Genomic DNA, 15053 nt, shown 5'->3' on the forward strand with positions numbered 1-15053 from the left:
TGCTGCTCTTATATTATATTCCATTACCTTTGTGTATCTGCTAAATACTTTTCCTCATTGAAGTTTTATAGTCAAAGCGTGCAGTGCACAAAGCTACTTCCTTGTATCTGCTTTGAATTCACTACTTTTCTTCAACGGAGCATATTCTTGCTTTAATTTTAAATACTCATGTCTGTAGCACACAGTGTAGAACAACAGTGCTGCAAACATCCTTACACCTCGGCTCATCGCAACAACATAATAGGACCCACATAAAATAGCTTCAATTCAAGGTCTGGATATATAAAGGGAAATATATGCAATAGAACAGCAAAGACTGAAAACACACTGTGCACATGAACTCCCTGGTGCACGTGAGTTCCATTTTAGACATGTTTTGTGTAACTGCAGTGGCATCAATGGAGTTCCTGGAGTCCCTTGTGGATGTAGCAGTCTTTGGCCTGTCTGGCCACTGGATGTCATCATTGTTCTGCTGGGACAGAGCCATAGGACCATCCTCTCAAATACAGGTACTGACTTTCTAGTTAATTTCAGTGTTTTACCGCATTATGTTCCAACCTAAGCAAGAATATATTATGCTGCTAAAGGCAGGGATGATTCAGTCCCCTCAAACGACACTGAACTTTTCACTTTGAAAACAAGTCTTGTTTTGCTCAAGAATTCTCAGTACATCCTCCACTGCTGGGGAATGCCAGTATCAAGCAGTCGCATTTGCACATGAGGGAAAAGTGTAGTGGCTAGGGAGTACTTTCCTCTCCATATCAGGGCTCAGTGTGACAGTATGCTGACAGAGTTTGCACAGTCTGTTGGGTTGCTTGCGCTCACAGGCTTGGAAGGATTAAAGGAAAAGGGACCCCAAGCAAAAAGATGGCAGAAAGACATCCCTATGGACCTGTATGACTTCTGCTGTAGCCAATGCCAATGTTTTCTTTTTTTTTTTTTTACACACCCTGAAAACTTAAAGCATCAGTGAGAATGATAGTGAGCCAGTGAAGGTCCCTGACTACAGACCAAATCATTCTGTACGATCTGGAGATGTTTACATGAAAGCAATGAAAGATAGGGACAATTAACTATCCATTACAAATCAATGAAAAAAACACCACTATCATGAATGCTCTCCAGAATGCTAAAGAATTCCAGTGACCCGTCCCAGCAGCCTACAATACATTGTGGTGACTTGTAATCATCTAGCTCGCACACACCCTGTCCTGGCTGCAGACAGAACTGCTTTTGTTGCTCTCCTGAGAGACTCTTCCCTTTGCAGGCAGTGTGTAGCTCCATGACTCAACACATCGCTGTCAATCAGCCTCAGGACTAGATGGGCCATTGGCAGCTGGCCTGTGACACAGGCACTGACTAGTTTATCTGGTGGTGTCTTGCTGAAATGGTCTCTTAGACCACCGTGTAACTCTCAGTACAGTAACTGCAGATTTCACTCAAGTCACCCACTCACGTTAATTCATGAAACATGACTGTTAAAGTGAAAATTGCAGGAAAAAAGACCACCCCAGGCCTCATGTTTCATGTATTTCTGCTCTCTCAAAATGCAGTTGTTAAGTTGCAAATAACCCCCTTTCCCTCCTTCCCAGCTTCAAGAGCTCCAAACTGTCATTATTTCCAGAAACGTTACTGCCAAAAGCACTCTACAAACTGGCAGTACAAGACAGAGCAATTATTAACAGATAGCTCCATTCAACCTTGCCAACAACATAAAAGAGTCTTACCCTGAGCTGTCTGAGTCTGGACAAAGGTTTTGATGAGAGTGTCTGTGGTTTGAGTGTAGAGAGAGAGAGCATATCGAAGTGACTGCAGGTCCGGACTCTTATCCAAGAAGGTTTTCTTCAGACCATTCCCACCAGCATGGAAATATTGCTAAAGGTAAAAAGAAACAAGAAAAATACTGAGAAAGAATTGCAACAGCAATGAACATTTAGGAGCTATTGTGTGTGTGGATGGGAAGAGCTGTAAAAATTCACAAAACAGCTTCTGTACTAGAAATCCAGCTCTGAGGCTAACCAACTGCTCATGGCTTTCCTCTCCCAAAGCGTTTAAATATAAAATATGCTGGCTCCCAGCACATGCCACTCACCTGAGCCTATTCAGGTTTACACAAACACAGCAGTATCACTCACTTAGTGCTTTTTAGGTCACTGTAACAGCAGTGATAGACTCCTGCCATCTCCTGAACTTGGACAGGCACTACCCTCCCAAGCAGTACGTGGGGATGGAGCATGGGAACTACACAGAAATTCAATCACTTACTTTGATCGTGTCCAGTGCCAGATCCAAAACGGCACACTGCTTTGGAGTGAGGCTCCTAGTTTCTTCTTTCACCATATGATCCTGTGAACAGCCATTACATTTGACGTGAGTGTGCTGTCAGAGACTAAAGGAAGAGGGGTCCCCAGTACCATCACTTTCTCAGGATTCATGCTATGGCTGTGTGGCCACAGCACTAATTCATCTGTTTAAGGAATGCTTAATGAAGTAATTTATTACATATTAACTTGAAAATAAACCCATTTTCTGTTTCTTACAGGCACAGAAAAGAGAAATAAGGAAAGGAACTGGACAGAGAAAAATGACAATTTAAAATCACAGTTTGTCTCAAAAAACCTCTGCTCTACCCCTGTGATTCTAATACAGCCAGAGCAAACCTCTCTAAACACCCAAATCGAAGAATTCTAAGAACCAGACACTGGGCAAAGTTATTATATGTTATTTGTGGACTTTAATTCTTCCATCTACAAAGGTCACTAATTCATCATATCATTAGTGTACAGTAAGGAAATCAAGTAGCATGTTCTAGAAAACATGTTCTCTGCCAAGAGAAAAAGTTGTTCCCTTTAAGATGCACCATCTTTGACAGCAAAGAACAAGGAATCCCTTGGAAAGAGATTCTCTTTCCTGCAGTGGGAGCATGCCCCTGTTAGAATCCTGCCTGACTACGTGGATGTGCCATCCTTCAGTATTTCACTAAGCTTCTTCTCTCTGATGCTTACTCTAGGTCTCAGGGGAAAACTGTGTATTTTGGGAAGTCAAAGGTTTGCACAAACTCAAATTCAAAGAGTTTGAGCTGCTGGAGGGTCAAGCCAGCTGACTACTGCCTGGGTGCCGAAGCATTCATGAGAAGGATGCAGGCAAATCGAGCAAAGAATACTTATCCCTGTTGTAAACATGTCATAGCCTCTGATAAGAGACTTTCCAGGAGACATCTCCTAAATTGTCTTTGAGTGAAGCATGCCCAGTGTGTGGCATCGCTACGATGTGTGCGTTTCACGCTGACAAACCTGAGTGGCTGTTGTGCAGCCTGCTGGTTGTCACACTGCCTGGTGCTGTTCCCGTTCATTATCCACCACGATCCATCCCCTGCCTGATGGAGACGGGGCTCACTGCAGTCTAGGCACAGTGCTAGGATTTGCCACACTCCTCAGACATCTCTCTAGCACCTTTGCACAGGGCTGCATTAAACTGCACAGAAGATGTCTCTCCAGGCAGCAGCACCTAGGACAAGTTGGCACCATGCATTCTTGAGTACTACAGACAGGCCTCCACTTGCCTCTTTCCCCCACACAGGATGTGCCTGGTCTGGGGACCTGTGTGCAGTGGCACAGTACTCTGTAAGCTGCAACATATCTTCTGTTTCACAAGATGTCCTTAGGGGAGCAACAGCTCTCCTCCCTCTTCTTCATGAGCTCGGAGTAATTCAATTGAAGATGATGTGGCTTCACACTTCAGTACACAGAGAGTAGAACATTCTTTTCTCTGTCTGACAGTCAGATTAAGTGCACAATCACCAGAGCCCAAAGCCATGTTCATGGGAGAGGCCGATTTAGTCTGGGTAGCTGCGACCCCAAGGCAGAGTGACTTTCATGTTTGTTGAAATTACTTTCTAGGTCTGCCTATCAGACTATCCATACTGTGACAGAAACCCAGGGGTCAGCTTTTTTTGTTTTAAACACCTGAAGAGCTCATTCAGCCCCACTCAGAGCAGTCACCCCACCGGTGCCCATGATGTCAATGCACAGCAACACAGCACTGCTTTCTAAGAGTTTTCCTGTGCCATTTACTTCAAGACATTATGCAAAAAAAACCCCAGTGACTGGACTGGTAATTCTTGAACCTGAACACAGAAGAGCCCACAACTATCATTCCCCTGTGCACTTTCCCTCTACAAATCACACACTGTACCTATGAGGGACTTCAGAGAGCGCTACCTTGCACTTCCCAGATTGCCAGCCAGGCTGCAAATATTCAAGACAAATAATTACACAACTTAAAAAAAAAAAAAAAAAAAAAAAATTAAAAAATCCTGGTCTCTCAGACTCATCTTTGTATTCTCCAGAGGTATTCTCAGCAGAACCTCTGTGGTCAGAGCTTGGGGGCAGCACACAGGAGAGGAGATAGCTGCTCCCTGCTCCAACTGCTGCCTACTAAGGAAACCAAGCAAAAAGGGTTTGATAATAAATGGGTGGCAGATATGTGGCACCAAGGTGCCAGGTTTATGATTGACTTTCTGAACATTTTAAAATACATTGTGAAATTGATTTGTCATCAGGACAAGAGCCTGAGCTTGTCAGGTCTGCCAGTCTCAGTTTTCAGCTGAGTTATCAGATTCACGAGGGCTCCATTCCCTGTGTTCTATTTAAGACAAATAAAGCTCAAAATTCATCCCATAGTTTTTCCAGGCTTTTTAGTGGGACTGCAAGACACATGGGAAAGGAGCTCTGAAGAGCCATTTACTAATGCCTTCCCTGTTAGCTTGCATGCACCTGCAAAAACAAAAAACCTAATATAATATACATGATACTTACACAGACTCAAACAATTTACGCTCTCGTAACACCGTTATCTATTCTTCTTGAAATTTTGGGGTGCACTGTTGGTTCACACCACCTGTCTGAACTAAAGTTCTCCAGAATTCAGGTGGTAGAGTGCTGTTGCACTTGCATACAGCTCTCTCAACATGTACAAAATCCTGTGTACCTCTGCTGCTGCAGTCCTATATGTGGATATGCAAACAGAGCTTGAACGCACACCAGGGCTGACTGATTTGCATGACTGTGTGCACTTCTAAAAATGCAGTGCAGTGGTACCAAAGCTGAGCTTTCCAGCAGCTGTACTCAAGACGTGCTGCTGCTGAGGGATGGCCTGCATCTGACCAGGGTGAATGGAAATGGGCAAAGCTCCCAACTCGTTTGTGCAAAAGGCACCTTGCATATACCAAGAAATTCCAGTCATAAGAAAACATGGAAGAGCTTAACAGAGAATGTCCCTGGCTATGACTGAGAATGCAAGCAAGGCACAGGAACTCAGTCATCTGTGCACAGACTTTTCCTTGTGACCTGGGAGGAGAAACGGAGAAAATTTGGAGCTCGCTGACTGACGCCAGCAGTGTATGTAGAAAGTGGAGTGGCTTCTCTTCCACCAAATGCTGGGCTCCTGCTGATGTTTTTTGAGAGGAGAAGGGGATACTCACAGGAAAAGGGGGTCACATTTGAAGGCTGTGGTCCAGCTCCCACTCTGCCGGGCTGGCTACAAAGCTCATCTCTCCCCGCTTCTCCCACAAAAGCAACACAGAGCATTGTAAACACAGGAATCAGCACAGCTAGGGCAGTCCCTGGGAGCCACCACATCACCAGGGAGGACAGCCTAGCTCTGGGGGTGCACAGGTTGTCCCCCAGCACAAGTTGACAGCTATTCCCCTGGGGAACCATGCTTGAAAGTTTATATTATGCCACCGTTATGTAACAGCCTCAAAATGCAGCTGGAAAAGAGTGTGTACATCTAAAGACATACCTGAATATCCAGATCACCCACAAGGATTGCTAATGAGCACTACCTTAAATGAACCGTGTGCTGTCCAGGTTCATAAACATGTGTATCTAAAATCTGTATGTAAAATATGTCTGCTTGGCAAGGGAAACAGTCATATAAAGACAGCTGTAAATAGTGCGAGAAAACCAACAGGGAAAAGACAAATGCATTTTGTAACTAATTCTTCTGCACTAATCACTTAGGATAATGCCCTTTATTGTGGGAAGATTTCCCTTATCATGCTCTGAGAAATTTCATATCCAGCTCCATCTTCCTTGCAGCACACTTTGTGCAGTGTGATGCTTCAGATTTAGACCTCCTCTTGCACAATACCTGTTTTGTAGCACAAAGTCAAACCACAACATAGTGCAATCTGAATGCAGCGAGGCGTCACTATTTTCATACCATCCCCGTCGTGACCAGGGAATTAATGCTTGATTGGCTTACGCCGAGGTGGCGTGCACTTAGTAATGCTCATGTCATGCACTGTCACATCATGCACTGTCAAAACACATCAACATAGCCTTCATGCTAAATGCCAGCTTGCCTGTAAAGGAAGCCCACGCAGAAGGAATTTACAGACACAGGCTCTCTTCCATAACCAACAGCTATTTTTGTAACAGTCCATATAATTTATCAATAGCTAGCACAATCATCTTTCCAAACGGTATCTAATTATTTGGATCACATAACAGACTCCCTTGTAAACGTGGGGATACAGAGGAACTGGCCAAATACTGGCTACTCGTTTCATTTTTAAATTGATATACCAAAGTGATCACTGTATCTACAGAAGAGAGCAACTACTTTGATGATCAAACCCACAATAATATTTAACAGTTAAATACAACACTAGTGCTAGCAGAATGCATTTAAAAGCACATTTAATGCATTTAAAAGCATTTCTCTACAATTGCATTCAGCGACAAACCACTGGAAGGACAAACATGCTATGCTACTACACTTTCACACATGAACATTAACAGAAGCCATGCAGAACAATACCTTCAACTTTGACAAGTGTCCCAGTTCCTTAGCAGCACTGAAAATCAACTGTGTGCCCTATGATTGCAAGGATTTAGAAAAGAAAGGAAGGGGGAAAAAAAGATTATGAACAAGTTTTGTATGTTTTTCCTTTGAGCAAGTCGGTTCACAGCCAGAACTTTACATAACTGCCCCAAGGGGAGTCACAACAACTTGACTCTTGCCAGTTTATTACCTAGTATAAAACCTGGCATTTCCGTGGATACCACATCAAGAGCTATTTTGGAGCACAACATTCTGCTAACTGGTTCACCCTTGCTTACAGCAGCCGCCCATTTAAACAGGATGTGCCTTCAAATGGGTTGCAGAGGCTGGGGGTGAAGGGAGCACCCTGGCTTTGTCTCCAAGTGCTCTTTAGATTTCAAGCCTAAGTGCACATGAAGACAGCATAAGACTGGCCAAAGCAAAAGATCACACAGCTGATGACAATCTCTCTGTGGAAGTAGAGACCGGTCAGGGGGGTAGGGGAAAGCATACACCAGATCAGAAATTAAACTGGATCTGAGCAGGTTTTGGGTGAAAGACTGGCAAACAACAAAGTCTACTGAATACTACAGCATCACCTTCACATGCTAGAGGCTTTGTCGATGGCTACTGTTCCCCTCTGGGGCTTACTGATGCTGTATGACCAATGAATTAAAAAAATAGGGAAGATAAACCCCAGTGATGGGAAATTGTGCTTCAAGTCAGGTACTCTATAATATAGACCTTTACATACTTTCTTGGCAATGGTTACAACAAAGCTGTTTTTCTTTTTCCCTGTTGTGTAACATTCCTTTGGCCTAGGGAGCCAAGTTCAAAATTTAACGGGAAAGTCAAAAGCACCCAAGACAATTCTCCAGTCCCTTCTCCCAGATATGCTTTATGGGGGTGTGCTGGAATTGATTTTCTTCCACTTCACTTCTTTTCATTCATCTAATCTTGCCTTTTTCTTTAAAGAAGTCACAACTGCCTATTACTCCACTCCGAATAAAGCCCCAGCCTGCTGTAATTCTGGTGCACCTATCACGTTATGGAACCTTACCTTCCAGTTCAGCCCTCTGAGGCTAGTCCAATTTGGGCTGTAGGACCAAGACAAAGCTACAGGTGACCCCTCTTCCCTAACTAAGCCTCCCCTCTGTCATCTGTCTCTCAGGAAAGCCTTCAGTATGCCAGGAGCACTGCCCTCTCAATTTTTGGCTCTTCTCACTTGTAATTGGTCATTAGGGGCTAGTTAAAGTACACACAAATGTCACCACAGGTATCACCTGAGAAGTGCCTGAGGGATGTCCCAGCTGAACACCTGAAATAACCTTCCTAAGACAGACACTGGTGGCACTTTCCAGTAGGGTCTTTTTACTCAGGAGAACACTTGGGAGATGATGAAGCTCATCTTTGGGTACTGCTGGCTCCATGAGGACTACATTTTCCCACAGCTCTCCAGTAATTCCAGCTCTCCTTTCCACAGCCCACCCTCCCTCTCTTCTACTACCCTTTCTCACATCAACAGTCTTTCACCACTCCCAGTTAACTACGACTGCCATGACAACTGCCCACTCCAAAATCCCTCAAACAGTAATGAGGCAAGTTGTAAACCTGTATTATACTGCCCTTTGCTCCTGCCTATGCCACTCAGTTTTTCTTTGCTGCCTTCTTTGGTATTTGTTGCCTTTTAAGTCAGCAGTCTTTGGAGCAGGAAGTACCCCATATGTGCACTTGCAGGAGACTTTGGGAACTGAGTCCTACTGCAAAGACCATTGCTGAAGTCGTTCTTTTTTTCTGAGGATTAAAGGTAGCATCCCTAATGGTGGGTTCCCTCAGCAAAAAAGTGTCTTGATGCCTGTTGGTAGAGGTAGCAGGAACCACTTTACAGAAAGAAAGCAGTTAACAGCTTGCAGCAGTAACACTGGAAAGATTGAGACTCACTCTAGGGACAGCAGACACCCTCTTCCCATTACATAGCAGTCCAGAAGTGAATTTTTAGAATACATGCTTTTCCTGTTGTTGATAGCTAAGGAAAAAATTCTTCCAGCTGAAAGACGCTGTGACCTGAAATCACAGACAGCCTCTTGATTTGCTCTGTGTAAACCACCACCTAACTTCCACTCCTCCTCAGTCTTTTATGTTTGTTGATTACAAATCAATACAGAATGAGTATTATTGACATTGTAGATAAACAGAAGCTCTCCATAACTGATTGAATTCACAGCTCTTGGTAGGGGAGGTGTGTGGTGTAAAAAGTGCAGGTAAGAACAATGCATCTGTTAAGGAGAGCTTCTGAAATGAGACTAGGAACTTCACTTGCTGTCAGTATGCAATGGGTAGTGTCAAAGAGTACAACTGTCTAAATGGAAAGAGCACAAAATTCTCTGTACTTCCAGCAAGAGAGGCTGAACATGACTTCACAATAGAGGCAACAAGGAGATTTCATTGTGAGCCACACTAAATAATCCACCAAGGGACACAGCTTCAGCCACCACTCTGGTACCCAACAAATGCGCCTGTTGTTCTGTGTGATCTGTCATTAAGTTTGACTTAAATGTCTTCAAATGTAAGGTTTTCATGCCTGTTGATCAAGCAGGAAAGAAAAAGTAATATTTTTATAACCTGCACTCTGAAAAAGCTAAACAAATAGTCTCAAAACACAACAGAATTAACGTTTCTTGATCCAGTGTTTTCAGTGTTCACTGGATGCTTTTTAAAAAAACATTTGAACAACAACATTAACTAGCCTGGGCACGTAGTCCTCCTGCTGCAGGCTGCTACAGGAGGGCAGATCAGTAACACTGAGCAACACCCAGGGACTTGATCTGCTTCAAGGAACAAAGCTGCTCAGATTATACTCCTGAGCTCTTGCCCGCTAAGAAAATCCTCATCAATCAGTGCCAACCTCTGTCAATGTGTCTGCAAGGGGAAGTTTACTGTTACATTTTGTCATCAATGCTGGAAACATCTAACAAAAATCTGGACAGCTCCTTCCTCTTCCAAACGTCATTCCTGTAAACAAGATGCTATTCCTCCCCGAAAGAAGTTATTTATGACTGGAAAACATATCACAAAGCTCTACAGAGAGTACTTATTCTAGGTACACCTCTAGAGAATGAAACAACTAAACTTAAATATCAGGTAGTTTTAAGAAAAGCTGCCCACAACAGAGTTGATTAAAATGTCAAGGATAGAATATGAAGAAAAATTAAGTCGTTATTACGAATTGTTTCAGCCCAGCTCTGTGGCAAACTTAGGTGGAAAGGTAACAGACCTTAGTGGTGGTTTTCCTGGTTGTTTCCAGGAAATCAGTTTTACCTTCTTAAACTTTTTGGAAACATGCAAAATAACTATAATCCACAACACAAACATCTTAAATTCCTTGTTAATGGTCTGACTGATTTTTTTTTGTCCCCTCAGTGAAATTATTTAGAGAAGGATCATCAGCTGACTCAAGTTTAGTTGCTAGAAGCCAACAGAACTGCACTGATTTATACTTCAACATCTCTCACTCTCATGGCTTAACTGTCCTACTGCTCAGTTGACAATGTTACGAAACAAAAGCTTACTGCAAATCTTTTGAATTCCAGCCCTTTTTTGGAAAACATGTTATTACTCAGGATTATTTTTCTGAGACATACCAGTGCAATGAAGTTTCATCTGATATTGCACATTCCTGTCCCAGATTTTTTTAATTCCTACATTGAACAACAATGATATCTGATAACTTATTAGCAGCATTTAAGTTCATTTTAAAAAAACATGCTACCCTCCATTAAAACTATGTCTATTTTTTAGCTAACATGGTATATTAAACACTGAGAAAACAGGCTTACACATGGAGTTGAAAAAGGGAGAATGATCTGTCAGCACAGAGACCTGGGCACATGTGAAGTTCACAGACCATTTTTTCCATACAAGGCTAACAACGCTTGTTCTCCTCACCACAGACTCGGACTTGGACTCTTCTGCTCCTAGCTAGCACAAGGGAGGGGATTCATTTAAACTAACACCAGCTAAGAAAGGTTTCAGAAAACCTCTTAAAGCTGCACTCTCCTTCACCACAGAATAGCTCTGGAGCATTGCTGCTTGAAGACGAGCCTGGAAAACAGCCAGTTTGGAAGTCACCTGTAAAATCTGTCCACAGCTTGAATAAAATATTCTTATCCTGGACCATGTTTTCATTAAGTGAAGTCTGATGAGTAGAAAAAAGCACATCAGAAGCAAGCACAAATGGAGCCTCACGTGAATGGCTGCAGCATACCATGTGAAATAAAAGAGAAGCTCCAGAGGAATCATCTGTGTGTAAATTGAGCAACTCTTCACTGACTGACTCGTCATTGATGGCATGCTATAGTTTCATCCTAAGCAGTAGGGGAGAAAGAAATGTGTAACTAATCTGTTAATATCCCCAAGTGTTATGCACTGAACTCCAAAATAAGGATTCCCAGAGAGCTGTGTTGGCACGTCCACTCATCCAAGACAGAGAGTGTTTAATTAAATGTTGATCGCTACTTAAAACTAGTGAGGTGTGAACAGCTCAGTGAGTTACTGGAGGTCATGCTGCTACTAATCTCACAATACAGGGATGGCCAATGCTCACACAGGTAGAAACTACTCATCTGAAAGTCATTAAGGCACCAGGAGCTCAGGTCATCAGAGGAGGGGGGCTGTAAAACTGCCCCATCCTCATTACATCCTTCACAGGCATCCGCTGACTGCTTTCTCACCTAAGCCCTGCTCTATACAAAATCTTCCAGAAATGGCAGAGGACAGAAGAGCAGAGCTCAGATTTTCCTTCAGGAGTAACACAGGCAGAGCTAATTCAAGTGGAATAGATCAGTTTGGAGTGTAGCATGCACTAAACCACTGTGCAGTGGCAAGGTCATGCAAGTCACAAGTGAGACACACTACAGTGTGTTGGGAACCTTTTATCTGAATATACTTTTCATGACCAGCACCAAAAACACTTTTGCAACTCTAGCAATTTTACACAAAGGAGCAAAAATTTTCCATAAAATGGACTCTCTTCTACCATGAATATCCCCTACTTCTTAAGGGTTGCAGAGTTGTTTTAGGAGGGCAGTCCCCATCCAGTGGTCCTTCAAATAGAGAAAGGCAGCACTGTGACTTTCTATTGCTGAAGGCTGAGAGGAACATGAGGCACAGTGCCTCTGGCTATTCCTGACTCTGATGTGTTTCCAGAAGAGAAAAGAAACAAAACCCCAAAAGCAACAACAACAACAAACAGACCACAAGCAAAATTAGATGAGAACTGCATGGCAGAGAAGTGGAATAGCAAAAAGAAAGCACTGCTTCTGCCCACACTGCCAACGCTGAGTTTTACATTGTGTTGTCCTGCCAGCCTTCACTACCAAGCATGACAAAAATCTAGCTGGTGACAGAATAAATCACAATGTCCCACGGCACAGTGGAAGCAGCTCTTTGCCCTTGTAGCCCACCTAGCCTTGCCACAGGTTCCTTGCTCAAGGACTGCAGACAAGGCCATTTTAATCACTGTATTGCCCACAACTGCCTTTCTGAGACAGCAAAAAAAACATTTAGTTCAGCCTCCTCACTACAACACAACTGATTAGACAGCTAAAAATCCAGCTACAAGCATTTTGCATTATCTCAGACAACTGAGGATGTGCTTTATTACACAAAAAGAGCTTCTCAATTTGAAACTGAAGTGATGGCAACACAAAACTCTTTGTAAAAGAAACCTTGAAGTGGCTTATAGCAACATCCCGCAGGTTGGAAGAATTGGCTGATCACAGTTATTGCCTTCTTCATCATACGAGCACTGAATCACTCCTACTCCGCCTTCAAAATTCAAAATGAGCAAGTATAAAGCTCAAGCAGCTCCTCCCTGGTTCTCTCTGAGGCCCTTGATCTCACTGCACACATTCTAAAGGGGTCATGTTAATGTTGCTCTGACAAGATGATTTTACTACCTGCCCCCAAAGACTCCTTACAGCAATCCAACTGAGAGAAAGAAATTTCACCCTCTTACATTTAGAAATTTTTTTTATGCTTTATAAATTAAAAGGGCAAGCAGAGATTATTACTCCAAGTCTGAGCTCAGACCAAACAGTGTTCAGCAAATTACACCTCCTGCGTAGTAGGTATGAACGTACACAGAAGATCAGCAGCTTTGTTCTAAGCTGTTACCATCAAGGCCAGAGACAAAGGCCTTGAGTCTCAGAGCAAGAAACAACCGATGCAAGACGCAGGCTCGCATCACTTCTGTAGACACTGCAACCCAAGAAGTCCACTCAAAATATGTAGGCAACTGCTAAACACTGGAAAGCACTATGCTTCTACCCACTACTGGGGACAAAAAAAAAAAAAATCAGCACAAATTAGCCACAGACCACAAGCTTACTCCAACACACAGATGAAAAGAAGTTCTGGATTATTTCCAGATAATGAGGTTAGAGCCCAGACTTCACACTGCCTTCAATTGAATGTCATCCCCCAGAGCAGCTGGGTATGTGACAGACATTTAACCAGTTTCTGTGGTTTCTCAAAACTGGGGAAGAGTTAAACTTCCCTTGTTAAAAACATCACTGAATTCATGAGACACATTCATCCAGCAGGTCCACACAGCTGAACAATTATATCAAAGAATGCCTTTGTATTATATGAAAAATTGCCTTTGAAGGCAAGCTATCTGGACATGCTTCCAACTCCCCAACATCAGAGACACAGGCATCATGCCAGCCCATAACAATGTAAAAGCCTTCTGCAGGGTAAAATGAGGGTGTGCGTGTCATTAAAAAGCTAGCTCAAATTAACCACATCTATACAGAGAGACACCTGACTAATATATGACAATAACTAGGCAAAAGTGTTTACAGGTATTGATCTAATGCCAAGAAGACAACACTAATTGCCTGATAATCCCACATACATGTCTCTTTAAAGGAAGGTTAACTCCCAACCAAAGTTATTTGATACACCTGATGGCAACTCCTTTTGGACCATGAGTTTTGAATTTTTTTCTAGAGTTCTGTATGTTGCAATCCTACTATAAATAGAGCTGCTCTCTTGCTTTACTAGATGACAGACATATCTTTCCATCCTCAAGCAGGCTATACGCAGGCAATTTTACCTGGACAGGTGACTCATTAGGCCGAGGAGATGAGTTACACAGGCAATGGCAATGCTTTCTGCTATGAGTCAGGAAGGAGAAAATGCTTTACCGTTTGGTCTGTAAGAGGCGGCAGCACGATCAGCTTCTCCATGGTATTCATCACCACCCTCCAGAGCTCCTTCAGCACCCGCTTCAACACTGTCTTCTCACACACCGTTGCAAACAGTGTCAGGCTGCAGGGAGACAGGAAGAACTGAGTAAGTTCAAAGAATGCGATTTGGAAGGTAAACACGTGTGTAGGAGAATCAGTGCCCCATCTAAAGCAGTTGGTCATAATGATTACTTTTGGGGTAAAAACCTTCCCCTTTCATGATGCACAGCCTGTATTCACCCTTGGAGTTCTGGAACTAAATACATTTGGCTAAAACGGAGTACAGACATTTCTGTTCTCAATTATTTCTATTTATTGACCTGGAGATTGTAGAAGGTATCACTAAGTTTTTAGGGTTGGGAACAGTCTGAATAAAAGCAGGTACTACTAAACTGGGTCCTTTTAAGGAAATACTTCCTGATGTACTGGGTTTACAGAATACACAGGACAAAAAATATATATACACAGAATCAGAGGGTTGACTTTGGCGGGTTTACAGTCCCCTGGGAGACAGTCCTGAAGGGCAAAGGAGTCCAGGAAGGCTGGACATACTTCAAGAAGAAAATCCTAAAGGCACACAAGCAAGCCATCTCCACGTGCCAACAGACAAACTGGGGAAGAAGACTGGCCTGGCTGAACAGAGAGATTTGGCTGGAACTCAGGAAACGAGAGTAGAGTTTATGGCATTTGGAAAGGGGGCAGGACACTCCTGATGGCTACAGAGATGTAGTGAAGCTATGCAGGGAGAACATGACATGGGCCCAGCTAGAACTCAGCGTGGCTACTGCTTTTAAAGACAATAAAAAATGTTTCTATAAATACATTAACAAGAAATGGAGGACTAGGAACTATATTCAACCTTTATTTGATGCAAGAGGAAACAGTGAGCAAGGATGATGAAAAGGCTGAAGTAATTAATGCCTTCTTTGTCTCAGTCTTTAGCAGCAGGACTAGTTGTTCTCTGGGTACCCACCC

At 43.0% G+C, this 15053-nt stretch overlaps 1 protein-coding gene across 1 annotated transcript in view; it reads right to left on the reverse strand.

Annotated features, from left to right (window-relative positions):
• Nucleotides 1-14160, reverse strand: part of LOC103780184 (protein unc-13 homolog B-like) — a gene marked incomplete at its 5' end in the record, with an annotated part of 20828 nt that extends 6668 nt beyond the window's left edge. The window contains 3 exons of the mRNA XM_008947840.1: nucleotides 1728-1875; nucleotides 2266-2346; nucleotides 14037-14160. Of these exons, the coding sequence (XP_008946088.1) occupies nucleotides 1728-1875; nucleotides 2266-2346; nucleotides 14037-14160 (353 nt within the window). The remainder of the gene's footprint in view (nucleotides 1-1727; nucleotides 1876-2265; nucleotides 2347-14036) is intronic.
• Nucleotides 14161-15053: the final 893 nt, after the last annotated feature.

The sequence above is a fragment of the Merops nubicus genome, unplaced genomic scaffold, assembly GCF_000691845.1.
Source record: "Merops nubicus isolate BGI_N331 unplaced genomic scaffold, ASM69184v1 scaffold29749, whole genome shotgun sequence".
Lineage (NCBI taxonomy): Eukaryota > Metazoa > Chordata > Aves > Coraciiformes > Meropidae > Merops > Merops nubicus.